This window comes from Zalophus californianus, chromosome 1, assembly GCF_009762305.2.
Source record: "Zalophus californianus isolate mZalCal1 chromosome 1, mZalCal1.pri.v2, whole genome shotgun sequence".
Lineage (NCBI taxonomy): Eukaryota > Metazoa > Chordata > Mammalia > Carnivora > Otariidae > Zalophus > Zalophus californianus.
The window spans coordinates 16,840,126-16,866,080 of record NC_045595.1 but is presented as its reverse complement, the minus strand read 5'-3'; the positions used below and the strand labels follow the sequence as shown (position 1 = coordinate 16,866,080).

The following is a 25,955-nucleotide window of genomic DNA, read 5'->3' as shown; positions in this document are numbered from 1 at the left end:
AACATGAACCATGCTAACTACCCGGTGGGGAGTCCTGAGAGGCCCTGGTGAGAATCAACAGTGTTTATGTGTGAAACATGTGCTGGTGGATGTTATGTGGGAGAGACATACCCTTCCAAAGACTTGAAAAATAAAGCTGTCATTCAGGTAAAATCATCACCCGGTGGATAAGACTGACCATAGCTGACTTTGGAAAAGTGTGAATGAAGAGTTTCCTGACATCCCAAACCACAGTAACCAGGGTGTAATCTCAGGAAGGCAGCTCTGGAATGTGGCTGTATTTGGAGAAGTAGAAACTAAACACAAGAGTCGGGTTCTCTCACATTTTGAGGAGCAGACAAACCACCATGGGAATTTGCCTGCACTGGAGTGCCTGCGCTGCACCCCAGCCATAGGTCCCCAAGGAGGGATCTATGAATGAATGTGTGTGGTTTAAGAATTTTCTAGTGACTTTCATGTGCACCGAAGTTAAGCACCTCTGGCCCAGAGTTTTAGAAAGGAGCTGGACGTTTTGTTTCTAGACGGTCAACAGGCCAGCCGCATTCCATCAGGGAACTGGTGTTCTACGCACTGAGTGAAGAAAAGGGGAAATCTAGGAGGAGTGATTTGGAAAGCAGCAAGTACGTAACATGCGTGTTTTTCACCCGAACCCGTTCTTATAAAATACACACACGTCTCTCCAAAGACTGCTTTTGCTATTCATCTGGCTCCTCTCTTATTTTCACAGGAATATTTTACTTTGTCCAATGTATTTTTTCACTGGAAGGCAATAAAAAGAAAAAATAAAACAAGAAAGGATAAGAAGATATTAGGAGTGTACTCTTTATTTCTCTTTGGTTTCTTAACACAAAAGACATGCGTTCTATAAATAAAAGGAAGATTTGCTGGGGGACAATGACTTGGGGGGGTGGGAAGAGCAGATTTTCTACCTACTCCCAGCTCTGTAGCCGAGTCAAAAGGCTGGTCTTCAGCTCCCATCCTGGCTTTGATCTCAGGTGAAACCCGGAAGACAAGGCTGTGTGTGTTATCTGGGAAGGGGAATGGCCTAGGACAGCAGTCCTGTGCTCAGAGCTGGTCCACTGAGCACATCTCCCCCACCCGCTGGTTATACCCTTTTCACAGTATCCTTGGGTGAGAACTCTCCTTTTCACAGGGCTCCTGGAAAGGCCTGAACACCAAAGAGCCAGCCCAGCCATTTGCAAACTCCCCCTCAGACTGAGGCGCTGACTGTTGAAGAGTGTGATAATGTTGGTGTTGGCTCGCTTGTGCTGAGCCCACCCAGATCAAAACACTGGCCTCAGGTGCAGCGGTGTTAACTTCCACACCAGGAGGTGGGAGCGGACTTAGGAAGTTACTACGAGAGCAGCAGATCGTGAGGGAAATGATCTATCAGCCTCAATGGCAAAATCTGTGCCACCGTCCTGAGGACCCGCGAGGCCCACTTGTTAGCCCACTGACTGATCCTTAACCCCTCCACGACCTGGGCTGGCCAGGACTGTTTCTAGTTCACAGAAGGGCTTATAACAAGACAGGCATGGACACACTTCTCTCCAACAGGAAACACAGACCCCACTGCCTTCCGAGTCTACCTCTGTAGGCAAACCGAGAGGGAGTGAGAAATGCTGGGGCTCCACTATAAGCCCAGGCTCAACTGTATCAGACTGTTGAGTCTTTTAAAATAAAACATAATTTTCAAGTGCTTGTAGCAGAGGCCCAGCTCCTAAGTGGCAGCTAACAAAGGTACTTCCCTCTGGATACATGGCGATTGCACACACTCGTAAACCTTGTGGTACTGGGGTGGGAAAGACATCTCAGGCTCCACACTGTGCCTTTCTGAACACGCTTCCAGGACACCCCAGGCAGGCAGCAAGGGACAGGAGACCAGTCAGGTGGAGAAGGGGGCCCTAAGACCCAGTCTTGCATGAAAGGAACTGTATCCTCTTTGAGTCTGTACTGGAAGCATTTTAGAAAACCAGATTTTGGCAGCAGCAGTTGAAGGACAGCCCCACTGCCCAGTGCACTGGTAACAGAAGTGTCCTCCTGTTCGGGTCCTGCTGTGCAACATTGAGGTCCCGTACAGGGAGGAGGAAGGAGCATGGAGTCTCTTCAAGAGGTCATTTGCTAATATCAGAGGAAGAAATATAAAATCTGTTCTTTGCAGCAGCAAGAGATTCTTTCGGCCTCTAGTTCTCTGCCATAAAGTCAGCTTTGCTCGAATGTAAAGGCCCACCTTGCTGGTCGTTCTACTGAGGGCTGGAGGGAGGCCAGGCCCCTGGAATTGGCGAGGGGATGGAGAAGCAGTGGACTGGCAGGGTAGACGAGGTTACTGGACCAAGCCAGCCATGGCTGGTGGAAGGACCATGTCCCTGGTTAGGTTCTAGAGGTACCAACGGTCAATGTACCCTAGAAGCATCACAATGAAGAAAACGATCCAAGAATGACAGATGGGCGAGAATCTGGCCGGACCTGCTGTTTCCTTGCTGGTCAGGTGAGGAATGAAAGTGGGGGGTAGGGAATTTGAGTGAGCGCCATGGTGGCCGTGGGAGGTAACCACAGGGGCACCCGGAGCCTCCGGTGACCGACTGGGAACTCCCACCTGGAAGAGTGGCCAGCCGTAATTCAGCCCACTCGCTAAGCCTACGGTTAAAAAAAGTCCTCTGATGGCGGGTGTGAATACAAACCCCGTGAGCACCTTGCTAGAGGACCAGTCAAGAGCGCACTGATCCCGGACACGCGAGGGCTCAGAGGCGACCCCGAGTGCCGTGCGAGGCCTCAGGACCCTGGGACCCGAATGTGAGAGTGGACGTCACCTTTCTCATGGTGGGCGGTTTTCCACTGAAACACGTATTTACCTTTAGTGTCTTTGAACATTTTCTTCTCCCAAAGAATGTTCACTTAAAAAAAAGGTACTTTTCTTTCCAGTTTCTTTCAAGTGTTTCTTTGTTTCAATTTCCTTCGGATTCTTTCAAGTATCTTTCTTCTTTTCCTTCTTCTTCTTCTTCTTCTTCTGTTACTCCTCAACAAGATGAAAAGACCTCACTGAAATCCCAAAACTCGACACAGGAAGAGCTTCTGTTCTCCCTGGTTACCCAGCAATGAGGACCAAGTCCTCTGTGCCCTCGGATGGAAGAGGGAGGTGCTCGTGTGCAAGCAGCACGGTGCTGTGATGGCACCACCACAGGCAACGAGGACACCCCGAGCGCGTCCTTCCTCCCCCAGCCGCACCCCGGCTGCCAACAGGCTGGGTGGGTCACTGCAGCCACCCCACTGCATATTGGCCACACCATGGCTGGAGAGCAGCAGGCGAGGAGGAGCGTCAGATGGCAGACCTTCTGCAAGTGGCAGGTGGGAGCTGGGCTTGGATGGAGCCTGTGTACGTGTGGACCAGCAAAGCAGTCCTGTGTCACCAGCTGCGGAACACAGCGGGGCTCTGCCCCACGCGGTACACCTTGGTGACCTAGGCTTGAAGGTCCCGAGCGCAGCGCGGTGAGGGAGGATGTAAGCACCTGGAAAAGCTGTACCTCCAGCGAGCTCACATTCACCCCATCTTCTGGTCTCCCACCTCTCCCAAGATGGCCTGTCCCTGGAAGGGAGTGCCTATATTTGTACCAGATCCCTACCCCACCACATCCCCCGCTCTGCCTTAGATGGTGAGGAGAGGGATGCAGCCCACACCAACCCCGCCCTCATGACATGCCATGGGGGCCATAAACGTCCAGCGGTCTGTCTCTGGGTCATACATCTCCACTGAGCTGAGGTTTGACTGTCCGTCATAGCCCCCCACGGCGTAGAGGCGCCCACAGCTGGCCACCAGGGAAACCCGGCTCCGGCGTGTGTGCATGGGGACGATCAGGCACCACTGGTCGGCCACGGAGCTGTACATCTCCGCGATGCTGAGGAAGCCAGAGCCGTCGTAGCCCCCACAGACGAACATCTTGCTTCCCAGGGAGGCGGCTCCGTGCCGACAGCGCTTGTTGAGCATGCCGGCGGCTGGGTGCCAGGTGGCCGTGTGGTGGTTGTAGTGCTCCACCTGCAGCAGGGAGAGAGGCACGGGTCCAGCAGTCGGAGCCAAAGCTCGGGCCACACGGGGGCTCGCGGCCACAGTGGCCCACGCGAGTCAGACTCCAGCGAGAGGCCCGCTTTCCGCAGCGGCACACCTGCTCTCGGGCTGATTGAGGGACCCCGCCTACTCTGACCCCTCCTGTTCTTCGTCCCAGGAGACAAAGGCGTTGCCCGAGGATGCACTGCTATAGTGGCAGAGGCGCGAGGAGAGCAGGATCTCCTGAAATCTGTCCAGAGTGCTGCACTGACTGACGCCACGGATCTACCACTAGATGGCGGTTGAGGTTTTTGTTTTTGTTTTTTTTAAAGAATAAATGCAATTTCCAACAAATTATCCAGAATACAACTATTGGCAAATCTGCACCGTCTATAGCTGAGCTTACTCTGGGCAGGGATTTTGCCAGCTCTCATGCAGCGTTCAGCGGAGAACTGAGCAGGGTGGGGTGAGGGTGGCATGGCCATACCTACCCCTCCTCTGTGCCCCCTGGCTCCAGTCTCAGAAGAATCTCCGAGCATGTGGCAGATGGCCTGAAACCTCTTTAGATGACGCGTTGCCCAGTTATGGCAAGGCTGAAGTTTCTTCCAAAGAACTGCCTTTCAAAATTATTCTCAAAGGTGGGGGGGGGGGGCGCCTGAGTGGCTCAGTTGGTTAAGTGTCTGACTGTTGATTTCGGCTTAGGTCATGATCTTAGGGTTGTGAGACTGAGCCTTGTGTTGGGCTCCACACTCAGTGGGGTGTCTGCTTCTCTCCTTCTCCCTCTCCCCCTGCCCCTCACCCCACTTGTGCTCTCTCTCTCCAAAATAAATACATCTTTCTTTAACAACAAAATTATTCTCCAAGATGAAGGGAGTGAGTGCCCTTAGCCCCGGGGGAGCCCAGACTCACGCTGCTGAAGATCTGCAGACCATCGTGGCCACCTGACACATATATCCTGCCCTCAAACACCGTCACCCCAGCAGCACTGCGACTTGAGCTCATCGGGGTCACCACTGTCCACCTGCAGGAAAGAGCCAGAGGAGGGAGCCATGAGATGCAGAGCTGCCGTCCTCCCAGGACAGCTCAGGAGGGGCGGGGCAAACTGTGCAGTGTTCCTTCTCATCCTGGACAATCTCCCCACCTCTGTAGGCACTCAAAATTAGCATGTCCTAAATAAGGCCCCTCTCTCTTACAGACGTGCTCCTACCCGGTCCTGTGGATGGGACCACCGGCCATCTAGTTGTCCTACTCAGATTCAGTGTTTTTATGGCCTCTCTTTTCCCTCATCTTCAACATTCCTGTGGTCACCAAGTCCGCCTGGCCTGCCTTCTAGTCACTGCCTGCTCCAATCCCACTACCGCTGGCCTAGCTTGGGCCTCCCCCCGGGACAGCCTGCCGCAGCCTCTGCACAGGTCACCTGGCTTTCAGACCCTGCCCATCCCGACCCCGTGCAGCACACCCCTCAGGGGGCTCTTCACCGTTTCCTCCAAGGCAGAGTCCGAGTTCCCTATGCAGTTCTTTATCTCTCAGGCCTCATCTCTTTCCACTTTCACCTCCTGCCGTGTGCCACCCACACTGGCTCCTCACGAGCACTTTCCTTCTTCTGGGCCTCTCCTCGTGCTGTCTCCCTGCCTACGATGCACATCTCCCACTATCTGTGATGGGTCACCTCTCAGAAGTCATCCCTGCCACCCTGCCTCTCCCCGCCAGCCGTGGTAAAGATGAAGGTGCTCCCCACCCTGCACCCAAGAGCTCCAGACAGACGCCCCCAGGGTAGGAAAATCACGATGTACCCGTGGCCCCAGCGGACCGGCTGCTCCTTAAGCATCTCAGACACCCAGCTTGATACACAGTCAGTTGGTTAAGTGAATGGAATGTGGGCTGAAAAGCATTCTGATGAATCCATTCAATGAACTGGCTTATGAGAAGATTCAAATACTGAAATGAAAAAGTTGGGCTAACCTTGCCAGCTGTTTTCCAAAGAGTATTCCACAAAATAAGATGGTGACAGGCATTATATCACCGGAGAATTTTTCAGTCTTTAAAATGTTACTATGTTTGATGGAAATTAAGAACTCTGGCAGTACGGACATCAATGTCTTCCAAGCTTACCCGACCACGTAACATTTCTTGCCCCTCTAAATCACATCCTACCCAAATCATACCTCTCTTAACTTTGGAAAGTGTTGTTCATTTATTTCTCATCCCTTTCCACCTGCATATCCATTAAAGCGGACTGATTTAACAAAGAGGTACAGAGCATTAAATAAACATCTCAAACTACCTAGGTAGACTACTATTTATTTTTAAAATTTATTCAATCCTTCATCCATTGAACCAAAAGTTACTAAATACCTATTACACGCAAGGTACGAAAGGGGCTGAAACGGTGAGTAAGATGCTCTCTATCCTTGAGAAGCTTAAATAAAACACTGCCGTTCTCATTCTCATACTGTCTGTTTAACCAGTTCCAGTTTTCCCAGGGGAGCTGGAGTCCTTACTTGTCTGTCTCGGGTGAGTAGGTCTCCACAGAGCTGAGAGAAGAGTTGCCATCATAGCCCCCACAGACGTAGATCTGTCCATCCAGCACGACCGTCCCCATGGCGCTAAAAAAGACAGAGCTGTCATGCAGACGGGCCTCAGACCTCCTAGGCCAGCCTTGCACGCTCCCTAGGAGATCCACCTGACCACGCTGCCTCTTTCTAGAGCAGACCCAAGCCCCACGTGTGAGACTAAGTGTAAAAGTGAGGAGAAAGCAGCTGCCCTTCAGTGCCCCCTGCCGGGCTTCCCTTGGGGGGGGACCCCTCTCCGCCCTGGCTGTGTCTGAAATGCTCACCTTCCACCTGGCTGTGCTCAAGGTGTCATTATGTCAGAGTTCTCTCTCTCCTGCTCACAAAGCCGTCCTGCACCCCGCAGCAAGAATCAGTCCCTCCCGGCCCCACGCTGCCAGAGCAGCTTCTTTACCCCAGTGCTCGTCGCCGTCGTCGTGGTCACTCATTCACCCCTCGGATCCCATGCGGCACTCAGGAGGAGGCGTGCCGTCCTGGGCCCTAGATCCACAGTGCCGAGCGAGCCGAAGCTCTTGCCCACGGGGGCTTGTTCTGGCGCCTGGGGGTGTTGGGAAGCCACCTGTCACCTCGTAACAAGTGGGGACCTCCCGGAAGACAGGGGTCTTCCCCCATGTGACTCTGACCATGCTTCGTGTCGTGCTTTGTACGGATCTGTTGTGTTAGCCTGATTTCCCTCTTTAATTCACTGTGAAGTTTGACAGATGTCTTTTCATGACAGATGTGGCTCGAGGGCCCCTACTTTGCTCTGTGGGTGACGCTATGTTCCCGCTGTGCACTGATGGAGGTCCTCTGCGCTTGCCATTTGCCCCCCTCACCCCACCCACCAAGGAAGCAGCACCATCTTCATGGCACAGATGAGCAGCTGAGGCTGGGGAGGTTGGGTCCTTCTCCGGGCTGCCCAAGAGGCAGGCCTTGGATTTAAATGAGACGAGCCCACTCCCATGCTGCCCACCGTGCCCCCCTCTCCTCAGATCAAAGACCCCACGGTCTGGCGTAATCATATAATCTGTTCTATACCACGCCTCATGAGAAATTAAAAATGCCTGCCAAGTCTGCCCAATTCACTGTTCTCAAATCTGGTGCTGAAGATTCAAAATGAATCTGGGTGGCTGACAAACAGGAAAATAAAATACACCAGGCTTACTGCCACCTTTCAAATGTACACAGCAAACCAAACTGATCTGCGCAATGTCCCTTTGAGGGACACCATAACAGATCCCCTCAACTGGCCCAGAAGAGGAAAAGGACTCTGGCCTCAGGCAAGGACTGTGGGAAGACCACAAATTCACCAGACACTGTCACTATCCTTCCAGAACTGGACAGAAGTAACAACACAGGGGTTCAACAACAATACGAGCCAGAAGAGATGCCACAAAACTGAGTGAGGTTAACTATCAACCAAGCGGTAAAGGCCAGGGTGAAGAGGGGAGGGGCCTGGCATGGAACACGGCAGGCGAGGGGAAGGATGATGGCAGGAAGGAGTTTGTCACCACAGGCATGACAGAGAGCCATGTGGGACAGCAGGAGAGAAGTGACTCAGAACATTGTTCGGCAGCCTATAATTTCAAAGGGATGAAATGGAGCTGGGTCCATGCTACTAATAACAGGGCATTAACCACAGTGAGGGAAGGGGGTGCCCAGAGGACTTTCCTCCCAGACAACACTCCAAACTCTGTGACATCAAAGCAAGGAAGTTGCCCAGAGCAGACACCCCAGGAAGAACAACGGGTTGCAGTGAAAGCAAAAAGGGCACTCATGGCTGGAGAAATGGAGTAATGAGTCATCCGAGGCCACAGAAGGCTGCAAGGCGCCCAAGGAGCAGAAAAGGGAAGCTCTGAGGTAGGGAGAGGGGGAGGAAGGAACCACAGACCGTTAGCTCAGGGAAGAGCAGATCATGTATACAAATTTTTTTCTTCCCAAACGAACCTACTGTGACCCTTTGTGAATCTGGTCTTATTGGTACATACAAAGGCAGACTCCTCCCGGCCCGAGGCCACACGCTAACACTGCAGAACGTGGTACGTGTGCCTCCTGGCCTGACACTTCTTCTTGCTCGCCACACAGGCAGTCGCTTGATCTTACACACAGAAAACCCAGAGCAGGGCCAGACAAAGGGGCCTATCAGGCAAACGCTTGGGCCACAGAATTTACAAAGCAGAAAGGCCCTCGAAGAGCATCTGCCCCAGTGGTTTTCAAACTGCCCCTTTCAAAAACAACTCATGTAACTTTTCCCCTAAAGTTGGGCATCTGTCAAGGAAGCTCAATTCGTGAGAGAGAAATGCAGAACTGTTTTGGTTATAGGGGTACGGACCACTTCCTCTCCTCTGTCAGCCCCGGAAGAGAAAGCTGAGCGCCACTTGAAACTGGTGATCCAGGGTGGCCCTACTGAGGGCAGAAGAAGAGAAAACCCTGTCCAGTGACCCCCCCCACCCACCGCTCCAGAGCCCAGCCGTGCACATGCTCCACATGTCTGACGGAAGGGAAGAGGCCGCCTGCCCCTTCGGCACTGAGAAGGCTGAATGGAGGTGTCATTCAGATGCCCTCTAACTCTTCTTCAGGAAATCTGAGCAGGCAAGGGATGGAGGAGACTAGTATCTGAGTGTATTAAGAGACATAAACTTGGTCCACCTATGTGCTCACACCTGGCAGGGGGAGGGGGGGTGACTGAAGTGAAGCATGTTGCTATGGCTCACATACTCCCAGGGTGGCAGAAGCACGTGTGTGGCAGAGATCCGGGGGGTGGGGTGGGGGTGGGGAAGAGAGTATAAAGGACAACACTTCTCATGTCCTTTCATCACTAATAAAGTTAAATCCTCCTTATTCTTCAAGTTTCAACTTTAATCCCACCTCTTCCCTGAAATCTTCCAGACGTTTCCATCCAGTTTCTTTCCCTTCTAGAATCTTCCATAACATACATTTTCCATTCTTATCTGATACTTAAATAACAATACAACTTCCACATGTCCATGTCTCATCTCCCTAAGCTCCTCAAAGGACAAGGCAAGGACTTTACTTTTGAGCAGACGGGGCTGAGCTCCCGGGAGTGGCAGTGGCTGGCCTGGCTGCAGGAAATTCCCAGGCTGGCTTGTGTTTTATATTATTATGTGCCCCTGCCTGTCTAGCATGGCGCTCCCCAGATGCTCAGTGTGTATGCTCAGGCTGCACAAGTGGCTTCCAGAATACCTTCTCTTGCTATTCATGCTCCGCACTCTGGTCCACGTGTCCGTCTCTGGGTTGTAGACCTCCACAGTGCTCAGCCGTAGCTGGCCGTCATACCCCCCAATGGCATAGAGAAGCCCGTTCACCACAGCCACACCGACGCGGCTGCGGGCTGTTGTCATGGGATGGCACTTCTCCCAGCGATTGGCGATGGGGTCGAACACTTCCACCACATTCAGGGAATCACCTGCATAAAAATTTGCTACTCAAATTAAAACAAATGAGACCATGTGTTTAGATCACAGCTGTTGGGCATTGATTACATGGAATGTTCGACTTGACTCTATCAGTTCTTCCCACAGAAATACTCAAGCCAGATGGGCCCACTAAGACGTTTCAGCCGTGCTAACCTCAAACTGAATTCTTCAAGGAAAATCAGATCAGACAGGAGGCATTCACTTTCTAGAGGGCAGTTTTAAACTGCAATGAGGTATGCCACCTGCTTAAGGCCAAAGCCGAAGGGAGATGGACACACTGTTTCCCCAGTGCAGGAGGCATGCCCACAAGGAAGGGCATGGGTCCCCCCGCCGACTTTCACTTACTAGTGTGTGACCCTGGGCAAGGTGCTTTGTATCCCCATCTTCTGTTCTCACATGTGACATGGAGATAATCTCTATGGCAGAGTTATCGTCAGGATTAAATGACAGAATAGGCAAAGCACCTAGCATAGTTCTAGAACACACTAAGTGCTCAATAAATAGTAGTTATAGTAGCCAGGAATGATGATTCCAACCCTACCATTTACAACAGGGTTTTTTTTTTTTTAGATCAAATAAAATAATCCCCCCTCCCTGTTTTATTCTATTGTGGGGCACTTCGCACCTACCACACTTCAGTGTTTACTAGCTGAGGACACCCCCTTTCCAGGACACATGGTTAACAAGTATATGGTAAACCGACTGGTAAACTGACCCATCTCTCATTAAGCTTCAGTTAAAAATGAAACTGCCCAGGACTGCCCACCACCTGCCCCCCTCCATGAGCCTGGACTGACCCAGAGAAAAGGGCGGCCTTCACGTGGGAGGTGACTCCGCCCTTTGCCACTATGCCACCAAGATTCAGGAGGCCACATTGCCCTCCCCATGAAATCTCCACTGCCCTGCAGTGGTGCCTGGGTGGGCAGGAGGGCAGAGGGCCTCATGAGCCTGCCTGAAAACTTGGCTGGGTAAGAGCTGCCGAGAACATGCTGACTCCAAAGCATGTGTGCACCGCGTGGGAGGCAGCAGGTGGAGAGAAAGCGGTATTATGGATAGTGGTGACCGTGTATTTGGAGAATTTTCCTTCTTATGGTGACAGACATAGAGTCTAACCCCAGAGATCCATATGACCAAATGTGATTAGCCTGGTAACAGCTGGGTCCTGGACTGCATTCTACCCAGGGATGGTATTTAGCTCTGGTATTCTGACTTGATGGTATTCATACCTGACATGCTTTCACTGCATAGCATAATAGCTGTATCAAATCAAGAGGGACCAGGGTGTGACACACAAAGGAGGGGACCAGAGGACCAGACTAGGTTGTTTGGTGCCTTTTTATCCACAAAGTCCCAGACAGCGCCCTGCAAAGGGGAGCTGCAAGATACCTGCTGAGTTGAGGCCCCCCACGGCATAGATAAGGCCCGTGATGGACGTGCAGCAGCGAGGCCGAGTTCTGAAAGCCGGCAGGTGGGGCCGGCGCTCCGGCATGAGGTGATAGTCCTTTGCTTCGTCTACCAGGTCCCTGGAAGAAGGTGTCGCATGTTAGGACAGGAGGTATTTCTCCACGTGGTCTACATTTGTATTTCCGAGTCTGGTTGCCCCACCCCCAACTGGAAGGGAAACATGGGAGGAGAAGCCTTCTGGAAGGTTTGGTCTTGAACCCAAGTGAGTCCAGGGGGGAACCACACACAGCTACTGAAACATGCTCAGAATCAGAGGGGCAGATGAGCAGAGCCCACCTCAGCGAGAGTAATCAGAATGAGTACCTTCTAATAGGCACACACGTAGCAGGAGGAGAACAGGGTGGTGGTACAACAGCTGGTGTTAGGGAGGTTCGACAAGCAGCCTGCACCCTGTCACCACTGAGACCCAGCTCTTCCTTCCTATCCGTCTGGCCCACACCCTGCAATGCACCATTCCTCACCCAGACTGTGGCAGCAGAAGCTGACTGCTGCTGACGGATGGCCCTGCCTCCAGTCCTGCCTCTCCAGTCCTCCAATCCACCCTCCACACTACAGCCCAAGCTGTCTAAGAACCTTTGATAGCTACCCATTGCCTACAGAATGAAGTTCAAACTCCAAAAGCCCCCTTGAGACTGCTTGTCACGGGGTCCCCCTACCTGCAGCCACACCTCCACCCCCTCCTGCCACACACCTTCATACGGCTCACACACAGCCACTGACTTCCTCTGACCCTGCTGTGAATATGGCAAGCTGTGTGGAGGAAGGTGAACATTTTCCTTTGCTATTCTACTTTTATAATGATCCTCCTATATGGCTACCGCCTTCTGAGCTGTTTTGGGAGCTCCGCTGTGCCACGTCATCACCGATTTACCCTGGGTAAAAGTTTTCCATGCTGGTAAACATGTCCCCCCTTGCCCATCACTGTGGACGGGCCCAAACCCACCTGAGGCCAGTGCACTGACTAATGTTTACTGGAGAGGACAAGGAGCCCCAGGGAGTCACCACTAAGTCAGCTCCTGGAGATGCTAGGAAATCCTCAGGGAGTGTAGGGGAGGAAGCCCCTTCTGCCTCAATGCTCCCTCATGGCACATTTCTTTGCCCAAGGGGTCAGACTCGGGCTCTTTCAGGCTCTAGACACAAGGCAGATCAATCCGCGTGCCGTGAATTAGGACTGACCACTCCAAATCCTTCTACCCCTGAGCTGGAACACAAACAGCCTAAGTGGCCAAGTTCTCTTCTCTGCCTGCTCCCCCACCCCGCCCCCCACAGCATCCTGTGCAGGCTGGCCCTCGCTCACCTGCATTTGTGGCAGGAACGCACCAGGTCATCCTGCTGCACGCGGTCTGACAGGAACTGGGGCCGGCAGAGGGGCAGGCGGATATTGGACAACAGCTCGGGCAGGCAGGGCCCCCTCTGCTCCCGGTCATATCTGACCCAGGCCAACGCAGCTTCAAAGACCTGCCATGGCAGAGAGTGCAAGCCGTGTAGTTACTCCTCGCTCCCAGGGGCCACGTCCCCAGGCCCTCCAGTCTCGATGCCTCCACTCCCTATACTGAGGCAGTCCCTCAGGCCCATACATCTTTCCTCCTACTTGTCTCCTGAAGTCACTGTCTTCTGCTTCCCCAAGCCGCCCCATTTGGCCCAGCCTCTTGAAAGGCAAGCCTCAGTGACTGTAACAGCTTCCTGGCTTTCATCACATCCTCCTAGTGAAAAGCTGCACATGGTTCCTTACTCCTTTGTGCATCTCCCCACACTGTTCGCTTGTCTTCCCTCCTCGACCCCTCCACCCTCTGTTCTCACAGGCTGGCCAGTTCTCTGTGCACACTGTCCCTTTCACCTCGAAGGCCCCTCATATCCTCCTCTTCATCTAAACCCACCCCCACTTTCCTTAAGGCCTGGTTCCAGATTGATGTTCTCTGGAGCTTTCCCTAAAGGCTCCAGCCACGAGGGTACTTCCCTTTAAAACCTGGGATCCAATGTATAACCGGTAAACGAGCTGCCCCAGGTCATATTCATTAGTGGGAGAGCTTGGGACACGGCTTGCTCTTGGGACGGGGCTCTTCCCTGCACCTACAGCGCCCGCACGGCCACACTCAGGGCCCCCTTTACTACTGCTCTTCGGACATTAGGGAAATGAGCCGAGTTGGGACTAACCTCCCAACAGCTTGCCTCCTAGAGCCTGGGGTTCCTCCTGCAGAAGCAGAGCTTCACGGCAGGCCAGGACTCCACACTGCAAGCATCCCAAGCTGCTCTGCCTGGGGCCTTGGACAGGTTTCCCAGCGACTGGACCAGTGGAGGCCTTGCCGCAGAGGAGCTCCCGGCGTCTGCAGGGCCAGGTCCGAGCGTCTCACCCCGGCACCGGAGCCCTTCACTGTCCAGCCCTGGCCACCCTCTACTCCAAGTAATGTCTCCTCACGGTCCTCTTCATGTGTCTGTGCCACACCTCTGCTGATCAAAGGGATCGCCCTTTGCTCCTCCCTGACTGCTAACACCCTGCACTCTCATTTATTCACGCTCTTCTTGGCCACCCCTGGGAAGAGGTCTTCTTTGTCCTTCGAGGACCCTAGTCATTCAAAGGCTTCGCCTCTTCCATCAGTTTCAGTCTGCCGGTGCTAACCACCACCTCCAGTCCTTTCCCCTCAGTAACTGATGCCAACGGGCCTTTGACGCTGCTCCCTCTCTCCCAACCTCGCGCTCAGGGCCCCTCTGGCCCGCCTGCTCCCTGCCGTCTCACCCAGCATGGGCTCCGCGGATTCTGAGGTGGGTGCCCTCAGCGCCCATGCTGTGCACCTTCCTCCCTTAATCACGCCCACCTTGAAAAGTCTCTACCCTGGTGAGGTCCAGCTCTGTAAGTTCACCCCCACCTGCACTCTGCACCTGTGCCAGCATATGCAGCTGACAGAGCTGGCTGGTCCTTTCTTCTTTTTAGTAATTTCTACACCCAACATGGGGCTCAGACTCACAACCCCAAGATCGAGTCACATGCTCCTCCGACTGAGCCAGCCAGGCATCCCCTGGTGGGTCCATTCCAACTTTGTGGTCGGTAATCTCATCAGGCCCTGCTTCCCACCAAGCCCCTCTTCGTTTCCCTGGTATCATCCATTTCCTCTCCCGCTCCCAGAGGCCTGGCTCACGACTTTTCATCTCTCCTCACATTTCTCACCCTCCTCCCGATCCTCATTCTCAGGTAAGAAAATAGACACATGGCAGAAGAGAACGTCAGTAGAATCTGCCAGCATGTCCCTTCCCACCCTGCGCCTCCCCGTGCCCCTGGCTGCGGGGGTTCTCCCTCCTGTGGGGACGGACACGAGTGGCTGGTGCTCCCAGCAGGGACACCCCGTGCCCTCAAGCCGGCCTCTCACTTCCTCCAGGACGTCATGTCAGCAGCCATTCTCCCCTTCCTCCTGCATCACTGACTCTTCCCTCTCTTCTGGAAAATTCCCACCAGTAGTCAAATGTACTGCCATTTTTCTCACCTTAAAAAACAAACCAGCCAACCCCTTCCAACTTCATATTCCTCCCCAGTGATTGCCCCAGTGCTCTGCTCTCCTTTAGAATAAGACTCTTTGAAAGCGTTATCTATGCTAATTTCCAGTTCGAGGCAGCATTACTTCTAATAGTAAATACTGGAAATTGCCTGACATCTAAGAATAAGGGGTGCAATGTTGATAAAATCCACTGAATGTAAGACACTGAAATGGATACAAAGTTCTCATGAAACATGCACATAGTGTAATGAAACAAACCCATAATAAACAAGCTGCACACACATGGTCTTCATGGAAAAAAAAAAAGAAAACAAAGATTAAAAAGAACAGGAGCCCCCGAGTCCCATGCAGACGGCTACTGTGCTCTACAGACCTGCTCCTCTGACTTTACATTCAGCTCATCCCGAGACACCAGCTCGAGCACATCTTCCAAGGGCAGGGCCAGGAATTCTTCCGACATGGACACCTCCACAAAGTGCTGGTGGATGAAGCTGTTGGCTGCGTCGTACAGCACAGCGCACATCATGGTCTCAGCAAACTGGCGGACACCCAGGCAATTTTTGGGGTGGAGACTTTTGGCATAAGAAAAGATGAAAAGAAAAAATGTAGAGGAAGAATGGTATGTTTGGTCATTCTCAGAGCTACAGAATGGAGAAAACCCTGCTTTGCTCTCAGCTTGGCTGCAAACTCCGTGCATGATCCCAGGTGTGCTGCTCAGGACTCAATTGTGAAGGTTTAAAATGAAGACACTGCCTGTTGGACCTAGTGTTCACTGTGTCTAGATGGGATGAGTTCTCTGGCAAGTCTGGGAAGCAGCTCTGAGGACAGAAGAATAGGAGAACACATACTGTTTGCTTTCCTTCAGCCGTTGACATTCTTGGTCAAATATCTACCTGTTCCCCACACGGGCACTGAAGTTGTAGAATGAGAGTTTAAACCATGCGGAGAGATGACTTCTCTAACACCAGGACCCTTACGCTTCATCTTCTGTAAACAGGAAGAAGTGCGGTTAGACTCTATGGTCTAACTGGACCCCCAGGAACACCAGCGGTAGCTACCACTCACTCAGCACCATCAGCGCGTCCGGTACTTTGCCAGCGAGAATCTTTTCAACAGCACTGCAGAGTAGTCATTACTTCCGTTTTTAGATGGAAAACTGAGGCTCAGAGAAACTAAGACACGTGCTCCCAGCCCTCTACAAGCCAAGTGGTGGTGTGGAGACTGAACCCCGTGTGCGTTTCCATGACCTGGAAGCAGACCTGCCCTCCTTGGGGCCGTCTGGGTAAATCCGGGCCCTGCGTCATACCAGGTGACATGGGAGGGTTCCTCAAGTGTCCGTAACAGCCTCACTTGGAAAAAGGTGAGGACAAGAGCTAGCCAGCTCCTACAGCTGTGGCCACGATTAAGCAAGAATGTGGCAAAAGCACTCAGCATGGTGCCTGGCGTGAAGTCAGCTGCTGTCTTAATTTTCATCGTGGTCGTTTTTCTTACTACTATTGCATGTGACAAAATCTCAAATGCACCCAACGTGGTTCTGAAATCTTGGTGACAGCAAGAGATTCTGGGGTTGGGGCTTTTCTGCTTTTCTTATTTTGACTTTGTGACTGATAATCTGTGGAGGGAGAAGGTGTTTATCAGATGGAAATTGCCCAGGTTTTCTTTATTAGACTGCTTGCTTTCCTTCCCTGCCATGTTGTTTAAAGTTATAGGCAGAGTTATACTCGCTAGCCAACAATCACCACTGTCCCCCAGCAGCAGACCTGAAGGGCAGAGTCTCTCAGGAGCCTGCCTTTGGGATAATCTAAATTCCACAAGCTGTTGCTTCCCTTCCAGCCTGAAGAGGCTCTGTCCATGGCTTTGGAAATCTCTGTGCATTTCCACAAAGGCCAGGGAAGCATGAGCACTGACTAACACTTAGGCAAGGCCGCATGGCCAGTCAGGAACACAGCGCTCAAGGTCAGAATGTCGGCTCAGTCATCAAATACCACCTTTCTCCTGGAGCACTTACAGGGACTGAATGAGATTTGTTTATAGGCCTTTACACACATATGGCAGATATGAGGCTCAACCTTCCCTGGGCCTCTATACCATGTGATTCACTGATTCCAACTGCAACGACATCAACTCAAGATGCCACGGACTGGGAAATGGATAGAGTCCAAAGACGTGGGAAAGGATGGTCAATATACTGCCTGGAGCACATTCCCATCTGCTGGCTCTCAGGTAAGGACTCCTGTACCTTGCCTTTGGCTGTCTTTGACTGGCATGGCATAATAAGGAGAGCAAAACACACCTTCAACTGAACTGGGCTTCTGCGTCGAAGAGGATGGGATGTGGGAAGCCTGCTTGTGAGGCAGCTGGTGGGGAAGGAGGAGGGAGGTCTACCATGCAGGAGAGGGCACCGTTCAGCAGATGAGCCAGAGGAAGATAAGAGGGAAGATGAACCCAAAGGGCAGAGGTAGACCCATATCTTCCATTAGCCACCTCACAACTGGCAACCACCTTCTTGACTTTGTCAGCAGGGAGGCCACAATAAGATGTAATGCTTTATCAGACGCAGGAGGCAGTGACCTGAAGTCAGTCAGTCACTGGCTTGGTTCACTGATTTATCTGATGTTCTGATTCAATTCTGAGAAAAGAGTTTTGGAAAATACATAGCTCCAGTGCTCACCTAAAAACAAGGAGGCCCATACATCTGAAGGCTTGGAAAGGGGCCACAAGAAAAATATCAACCCCAACCTCATGGAAAACTCTGAGAGCTTTACAGCTTCTCTGTGCTGAAAAGACAGAAGTCCTGTCTTTTCCACTAACGCTCAGAATGGTTTCTCTCAAGTCATTAGTAATCACAGCTTGACAACAAAGGGCCCACGTGCTTGTCTTTGAATACAGGCACATGGGAAGGGGGCAGGAGGGACCCCCTAACACACTCCGCAGCCAGGCTCAGGGAGAACCACTCCAAGGAAGAGAGGCAGTGATGGTAACTACTGGAAAGAAAACAGAAAGCAGGTCAAGCCTCTGGGGCCTGTGGGAAGGAATAAAGACAGGAATAAGGTGTGAAGTGAGGCTCAGAAGGGATCTTGCAGGGCTGAAAGGGAGAATGTCAAGGACAGACTCATAATGTCAGGCTTTGTGCTTAAGTGCGTCTTCCCAAAATATCACTGATGCATGTAAAAACTCCACTGGTCTAAAAATCACTTTTCTAAGCATCTTTTGCGTGACACTCCTTTGTAAGAGGCTAGGTCCAGTATTGAGAGTGATGACCTCAAAAGCCCCTAGGTGGAGCTGTTGTCCCCTTGTGAGAGTGGCCAACTTAATCCTTTCCAGAATGCCTACTTAATCATTCTGAGCTCTGTGGAGACAGAGATAAACCAAGTCTGGCCTGTATCCTTAAGCAGCTCACAAGTGAGTAGGATAGCCAGTGTGTGCCTCACATCCCCCCGCATGCATCCCTCCAGCCTGACCCAGAAGGCATCCCAGCAGAGGGTCAAGCCAGGCTCTGGGGCTACATTGTCCTTATGTGGTCTCATCTGTAAAACCTGAAATAGGACCTACGATGAAACCACTCACCCTGCACCCAGCAGCGTGCCCTGCGTGCTAAGCATCATTACCATGGTTATTAAGACTAGCTGCACACACAGCAGTGCTCAGTGATGTCCATGAGCACCACGGGGGCAGGATGGGGACAGCAGGTGGGGTCCACAGAGCTGCTGAATGAGTTGGATTTGTGGAGCCGGAATGGGAGAGGGAGAGGTCAGCTCTAAGAGGAAATGAGGTTCAGGAGGGCAGATCTGAGACAGAGAGAATGCTGGTCTTCAGGCCAGGGACCTTGTGATCGCAGTAGCTCAGATGGAGACCAGGTCTCGTAGAGCACCACAGACGCTGTGTGGAGCCCAGCACTAACGTGCACCCCCAAGTCTCTAGTGCTTAAGAGGCAGCTTTGATCTTATGGCTAAGAGCTCCCCTTCTTGAGGGGGAGAAAGAGCCTTCTTATCAGCTCGGTCATCAAAGGGGCATTGCTGAACGCTGGACCTAGGTAGGGATATACTCCATGGTCCGTACCCTAAGAGAGCACACAGTGATTGCTTCCAGGGGACTGAGGGGGGACACAGAGTTCCAGGAGGTGAAATTTGGGTGGGCCCCTAAAGAGTGGAAGGAAAAAGAAGTCAAGACATTCAAGGAGGGGAAAGGATCTACACAAAGATGGAGACAGGTTATGGAACAGAGAGGCAGTATGGAATCCGTCGGTTTGGTGGTAACAGTCAGCTAAGTTAGCACTGGTCAAACTGGGGGACCAGAAGAGGTGCGTGTCAGGCCAGGAGAGAGCACAGGCAGAGGTCTGTAAATCTGTTCCTCAAAGGTTCACCCCAAAGAACTGGGCACCACTCGACAGCGATTTGAAGAGTCAGCTCCCTGGCTCACTCCCTTCATAAAATTCTGTATGCCCAGACTGAGCGAATCGGCAGGGGGTTCCAGGAACGACCTGGGCGCGCTCCCCGCCATGGCCGAGTCCATGGCCTCACCGTTCTCGAAGGAATGTGCAGCAGGCGTCCTTGATGCTCTGCAGCTGCAGGAAGCTCGCCCCCATCAGCAACGACTGCACGTTCTGCTGGTCAATGGCAAGGTGGCCGTTGTAGGCAAAGTTGATCAGAGCCTCCAGGGCGCTAGAGAAAGGAGAGAAAAGATCCGCTTCAGAGACTCTGGCCCTCACTGAGCTGACATGCCTACCTGGGGAATGCGTGGGCCCTGCTCTAAAACCCATTTAGCCCATGCCCTTCGAGAATCTGCATGACAGGAATAATGACTTCACCAGAGTTGAAGAGTCATTCTACTTCGTAAGCTGTCTTTATTGCCCAAATAATCTTATTACAGAAAATTTTAAAAAGAGAAAGCAAGTACCCACAATCTCACTACTAAATGAGTCAAAAGTGGTTACTTTTTTGGGTTCATTTTTAGTCCCTATTCGCCTGCATGCGTAAATGGATACGGAGATAATCACATAATACTTACTGAGTCCTTTCCCATGTTGCTACACTGTCTTCATGTTTATCATTTTTAGTGGCTGCTATATAGTATTTCAACAGGCAAGCATGCCATAATTTATTTCCTTTATTGGTAGGCCTCATAGCTAATAACATCTTATTGCCATCATAAATAGCGTTTTTATTATTTCTTTGGGATACATTTCCAGAATGAGATGCCGACAAATTTTTCTGCCTTTCAATTCCCACTGGGAAAGAACTCCAAGTTCTGTCTCAGGGCTGCATGTGGTCTGGCCCCTCTCCGGCTCTCTGACCTCATCACCTTCCACTCTTAGCCCTCATTCTGTCCCAACATGCCGAACACACCCTCACCGCAGGGCCTTTTTGTACTGTCGGCTCCGCTTGGATGGCTCTGTCACCAGACGGCTCACTCCCTCACTTCGATTAAGGTCTCAGCTCAAATGTCACCTCATCACAGAGGCCTTCCCTGATCACCCTGGAATGACACAGACCCCCCACCATCGCTCACTTTACTGTTCTCGCCTCGCTTTCACTTGCCAACCCTATCATGCAAGTGTGTGGTTATGGTCATGGCCAGATCCCCACAGCTAGAAAGTTGGCACAAGAGGCGCTGTTTTCTTAGTGCTACAGCTCAGTGCCTCCAGCAGCACACATGACAGGTGCTGTCTACCTCTGTTAAATGAAGCACTTTGACTGTGCATGGCAATGGGCACAGCTCCTTCAGAGATACAGACCTCAGAGAAGAGAGTGTACAAGTGCCCTTGCAGACCCACTTCTGTGTCTTTCAAGTAGCTGGCCTGAGATTTCTGCCTTGCAGTGGGTATATAAATCCTCTCCACGTGCTGGGGCAGATCACTCTCAATCATCCAGAGGGTACTACGGTTTCCTGGCTCCTTTACCCCTCGTTTCCACCACTCTAAGATTAAGAAGGTAGGCAACAAATGACAGGTTACTGGGTGAGGTTGCCAACTCACTGCTTTGTTTACTGTTTCCCCTCCAACAAGAACGTCATTGCCCCGAGTCACCCTGTGTGTCTCATTTGCTACTGCATTCCCAGCCCTCAGAACAGTGCCACACACATAGCAGGGGCACAGTGGACCCTTGGATACAGCCTAGGTTATAAACATGCAGCCTCAGTTCACAGACTTGTAGCAAAATCAAACAAAGAATCTTTCACATAAACATCCTTCTCCCTTTCAAGGCCCAAAAAGGCACACTATGGAATATGTTTATACAAAGTCTTCATATAGTCATTAGGAAGGTATTTCCACGAAGAGGGTCCAGTAGTAAGTGACTTTACATGTCAGGACAACGTTAAGGAAATGCCTGAATGACATGATTTCAGCAGTTATGGTACTGCCTCCTGCGCCTAAAATTCATCTAGGGCAGAATTTTGCAGCCTCGGCAGGACTGACATTTGAGACCAGTAACTGCTAGGGAGGGCTGTCCTGGACACTGAAAGGCATTTAGATGGGATAACTTTTGGGCTTACCCTCTTTGGGCTTCAATTTTCTCAACCATCCAATAACCATGATTTTGCCCATCTTCTGAATCTGTGTTGTCTCATGTAGTAGCTACCAGCCACACATGGCTATTTAAAATTATGTTAAAATTAATTAAAATTAAGTAAAATGTAGAATTCAGTTCCTTAATCCCACCAGTTAAAATTCAAGTGCTCAGTAGCTACATATGGCTAGTGGCTACCTTTCTGGAGAGTACAAACACAACATTCCCATCAGTGCAGAAGTTCGAACGGATGACTCTGTTCTAGACTGTCAGGGAGAGTACGGAATGAAGACACTTATTGGGAAAACTATTTTGCCGGCTATAATGGTTAGCACAGAAAAGTGCAGAGGATACCATTTTACCACCTTTGTACCCAGTCCTCATAAAAAAATAGCTTGGACGCTGGTCCCTATTAAATGTGTTACTTTAATAGTGCTGTGTCCCGCCACGGGCCTGCCAACAGCACCATGCATGGGGCTGAAGCTGCGCCTGGAAACCTGCAGACTGAGAGACCCAGTGGAGGAATTGAGTACCTGGGGTCCATTCCTTGCATTACAATCTCATCCTGCTTGCACTCCATCATGTCATTTGTAAACATAGCGTGGAAGTACGGGATTGAAGCTGCTAAGACGATCCGGTGGGCACTGAATTTGTGGTCCCCAATCTGTGGGCAAAGTGAGATACAAAGAGAGATACTGAGGAAGGCAAATACAAAACCCAACCGGCCCCTTCCCCGGCTTAAGCTTCTGCCCGTTGAAATGGTACTGGAGGCATCCCGGTACATGACAGATTTTATCATGGAGACCCCGAGAGCTTCAATTCCACATACTCCGCTGCAGTGGAAGAGCGCAAACAACACAGTTTCATGAGGCATTAAAATGGTTAAAAAAAAATGGAAGCCCGAATGCTTCCAGCGGTAGTTTTTACTTCTACGGCAGTCGCACTGCCCTGTTCCCGACTCCCCGCCAACTCAGAGACCTGACTCTCTAACACATTATCCTGATCCCAGTTTTACTGAAGGCAGATGGAGGAGACAAACTGTCCAAGAACCCTAGAGCTCCTGACAGGAGGCTCCTCAAGAAGAGTAGATACACATACAGGAAGAGATGAGGAGAAACAAAACCAGACTTGAATAGGAGAACACGTGGGGATGAAGGACAGAGCAGGCATGGTGGGCATGTGTGCTGGGGGGCCTGGGGGCAACAACCGGGCTATGGTAGGCCTTGTGGAGCCCAGAGCTCCTCTTAGGAAAATGACCCCGGCAGCAAGTAGCTCAAGAGACTGGTACTGTGTACTGCTAGTGCTCTGCATGGCCCACAGGGCTCAGGTCACACAGGGACGGAGGCAGACTCTCTCCAACTTGTATCGAACCCTCCTGACAGACACATCCTTAGCCTGGGGAGTCCTATAACGTGCTTTCCAACTATCTGCCAAAAGGATAGTCCTTTTAACAAGCTTTGCCATTTATAGCTTCTAGCCACATAAACATTTCCACTTAAGAACTTCCTAGGCTTCAGAAAGAACAAAACAGTCTCCCCCCACCCTGCAAGTTCCACATTAGTGAAATGCCAGAGCATCTCACTACCTGATGCTCTTCTTGGTCACATTTACTCAAGGATTCTAGTTCAGGTTCTGTCACTAAGGCCTCTTTTTCACCACTTCAGGTTTATTGTCTGTAAGCTGTCCTTCAAGATCATAGAATCTTCCAAATACCAAAGGATCAATGAGGATCGACTCAGATTCTAGGAGTTCCTCACATAATCCATGTGTGGCTCTTCTACTGGTGTTGGGGACATTAAATGGCTGTGTGCTTTGGAGGTTTTCATAATTGAAAAAAAAATCACAGTAAAACATGGAACTATTTCTTAAGTTGTTTTACAAAGTTTTTAAAACCAGCAGTTCCTGGTTCCCCCATTCCTGCTCTCAGGGGCCGCCTCTTTCTTCTGGTATTTATCTCCATTCCTTTTCTTTTTTTAAAAGATTTATTTATTTATTTTAGAGAGAAGTGAGCATGTGTGAGCGGGGGTGGGGGGGGAGGGAGGAAGGAAGGCAAAGGGGCAGAGGGAGAGGGAAAGAATCCTCGAGCAGACTCCCTGCTGATTGCAGAGCCTGATCCCATGACCCTGAGATCATGATTTGAGCCAAAATCAAGAGTTTGGATGCTTAACCAACTGGCCACTCACATATCCCTATCTCCACCTTTCTAAGCAATGTGCCTATAATAGTTCTTGAATTTTCACTTTTAGTTATTACTCGTGGTAGCACATCTCCAAACAACCCCCAATGATCCCTGCCTCCTGGCATTCACCCCCTTGCACAGTCCTCTCCCACACTGTCTCAGGGTTGGTCTGTGTGGCTGACAGAATACAACAGAAGTGATGGTGTTACTTGAATGTATGTCACATTCACGGCTGGGTCATAAAAGGTACTGCACACTCCTTTTACTGTCTCTCCCAGATCACTCACTCTTGGGAGAGCCAGATAACAACATATCCCGAGGAGAGGTGTATGAAAAGGAACCGAGGCTTCTTCCTACCACTATCTGAATGAGCCTGGAAGAGGGCCCTCAGCTCCAGTCAAGCCTTCAGATGAACGCAGCTCAAGGTGGCACTGGACTGCAACCTCATGACAGATCTCGAAGCGACTTTTTTAAGATTTTATTTATTTATTTGACAGAGAGAGACACAACAAGAGAGGGAACACAAGCAGGGGGAGTGGCAGAGGGAGAAGCAGACTTCCCGCGGAGCAGGGAGCCTAATGCGGGGCTCGATCCCAGGACCCTGGGATCATGACCTGAGCCGAAGGCAGACGCGTAATGACTGAGCCACCCAGGCGCCCTCTCTAAGCTACTTCTGCATTCCGAAGCTGTGAGATAATAAATATTTATTATTTTGAGTCACTAAGTTTTGGGGTAATTTGTTAGACAGCAAAAGATAACTATTATATTACCTACTTAATTCCTGTGATGGAAGATCAGGATTTTGTTCTGACACTCTCTTCACATACAACTCCACTTACTTTCTCCATCCTTCCATTATAATTATGTCCACTCTCGGTTAAATTAAGAGTTGCATTATTAGGTCTATGTGAATATTACATGTAGCCAAGCCATGATGTATGCTATGATTACATTTCCTTTCTTGTGTAATTCCCCCCCCCCCCCCGGAGATAACAATAAAGTGTAAAACTCCTTTTAATATGTTCAGTCAGGTACCCTAGCAGTATGTTCCTGCTTGTTCTGGAGGCATCCCTACTGGAATTTTGTCCTTGTAGGAATCTCACTTCACCTACATTGGAATCCATTTCCCAATGTCCATTTAGTCTTCTTCCCGATTTATTCCCTTGTTCTGATGAAAAGCATCTTCTAGCAGAGTTGCCTAAGAAAGGGTATCCTATAAACTTTTTACTCACAGCACTCTGACACCAAATGTGTGGGTTTTATTTTTCCCCTCACACAAACCAATTTTCCAACTCGCCAGAAACCAACTGGTATCCTGTAATATAATTCAAATCTGGCATGAACTGCCTAGGGTCAGTGCAGGTTAAGGGCTCAGTCCCACAAGACTGCCCCTGCTTCTGATGCCAACTGCAAGTCTGGGCCACTTGTGCTTCTCAGCAATTGGCTATAAAGTCAGGGAGGGGTGAGGGTAGGAGGTGTGAGTGTTCCCCACAACTCCCTCCTCAGGTGTGATAATTTGCTAAAATGGCTCACTGAACTCAGGGAAAAGTTTGCTTACTGTTACTGGTTTATCACAAAGGATACAAAAGAACAACAGCCAGCTGAAGAGGTACATAGCATAAGGTCTAGAAGGGTCCTGAGCACAGAGCTTCTGTCCCTGTGGAACTGGGGTATACCACCTTCCCCACACGTGCCTATGTTCACCAACCTGGAAGCTCCCCAGCAGTCAAAGGGTCAAGTTGGAACTGAAAAGTTCAACCCCCTAATCACATGGTTGCCCCATCTGGCAACCAGGCCCATGTTGAAAGCTATCCAGGGGTCCAGAGTCATCTTATTAGCATAAACTCGGGTGTGGTTGAAAGAGGTTTCTTATGAATAACAAAGGACACTCCTCTCAGGAAATTCCAAGGTTTTAGAAGCTCTTGTGTCAGGAACTGGGAACAAAGACTAAATATTATAATAAAAGATGCTCTTATCACCCCTACCACTCAGGAAATTTCAAGGGTTTTAGAAGCTCTGTGCCAGGAACAAGGGAAAAAGATCAAATACATATTTTTTTTTTAAAGATTTTATTTATTTATTGGAGAGGGAGAGGGAGAGAGAGCACAAGCAGGGGGAGGGGCAGAGGCAGACGGAGAGGCAGACTCCCTGCTGAGCTGGAAGCCCGACACAGGGCTCAATCCCACAACCCTGGGACTGTGACCTGAGCTAAAGGCAGGAGTTTCACTGATTAAGCCACCCAGGTGCCCTCCAAATACACATTCTCATTATATCACACCATCATAGGGCATAT

General features: G+C 50.8%; 1 protein-coding gene across 2 annotated transcripts in view; it reads right to left on the bottom strand.

Annotated features, from left to right (window-relative positions):
- Positions 1-806: 806 nt before the first annotated feature.
- The window catches only part of KLHL18 (kelch like family member 18), a 54,373-nt gene continuing 29,224 nt past the window's right edge, over positions 807-25,955 (bottom strand). The window contains exons 2-10 of one of the 2 annotated variants that reach the window (XM_027583198.2): positions 22,017-22,147; positions 19,498-19,638; positions 15,351-15,549; positions 12,787-12,947; positions 11,412-11,548; positions 9,793-10,030; positions 6,541-6,645; positions 4,949-5,060; positions 807-4,030 (exon numbers count right to left, since the gene is read on the bottom strand). In XM_027583198.2, the coding sequence (XP_027438999.1) occupies positions 3,644-4,030; positions 4,949-5,060; positions 6,541-6,645; positions 9,793-10,030; positions 11,412-11,548; positions 12,787-12,947; positions 15,351-15,549; positions 19,498-19,638; positions 22,017-22,147 (1,611 nt within the window). In that variant the 3' untranslated portion in view covers positions 807-3,643. The remainder of the gene's footprint in view (positions 4,031-4,948; positions 5,061-6,540; positions 6,646-9,792; positions 10,031-11,411; positions 11,549-12,786; positions 12,948-15,350; positions 15,550-19,497; positions 19,639-22,016; positions 22,148-25,955) is intronic. The other variant, XM_027583199.2, reaches the window with a different exon arrangement.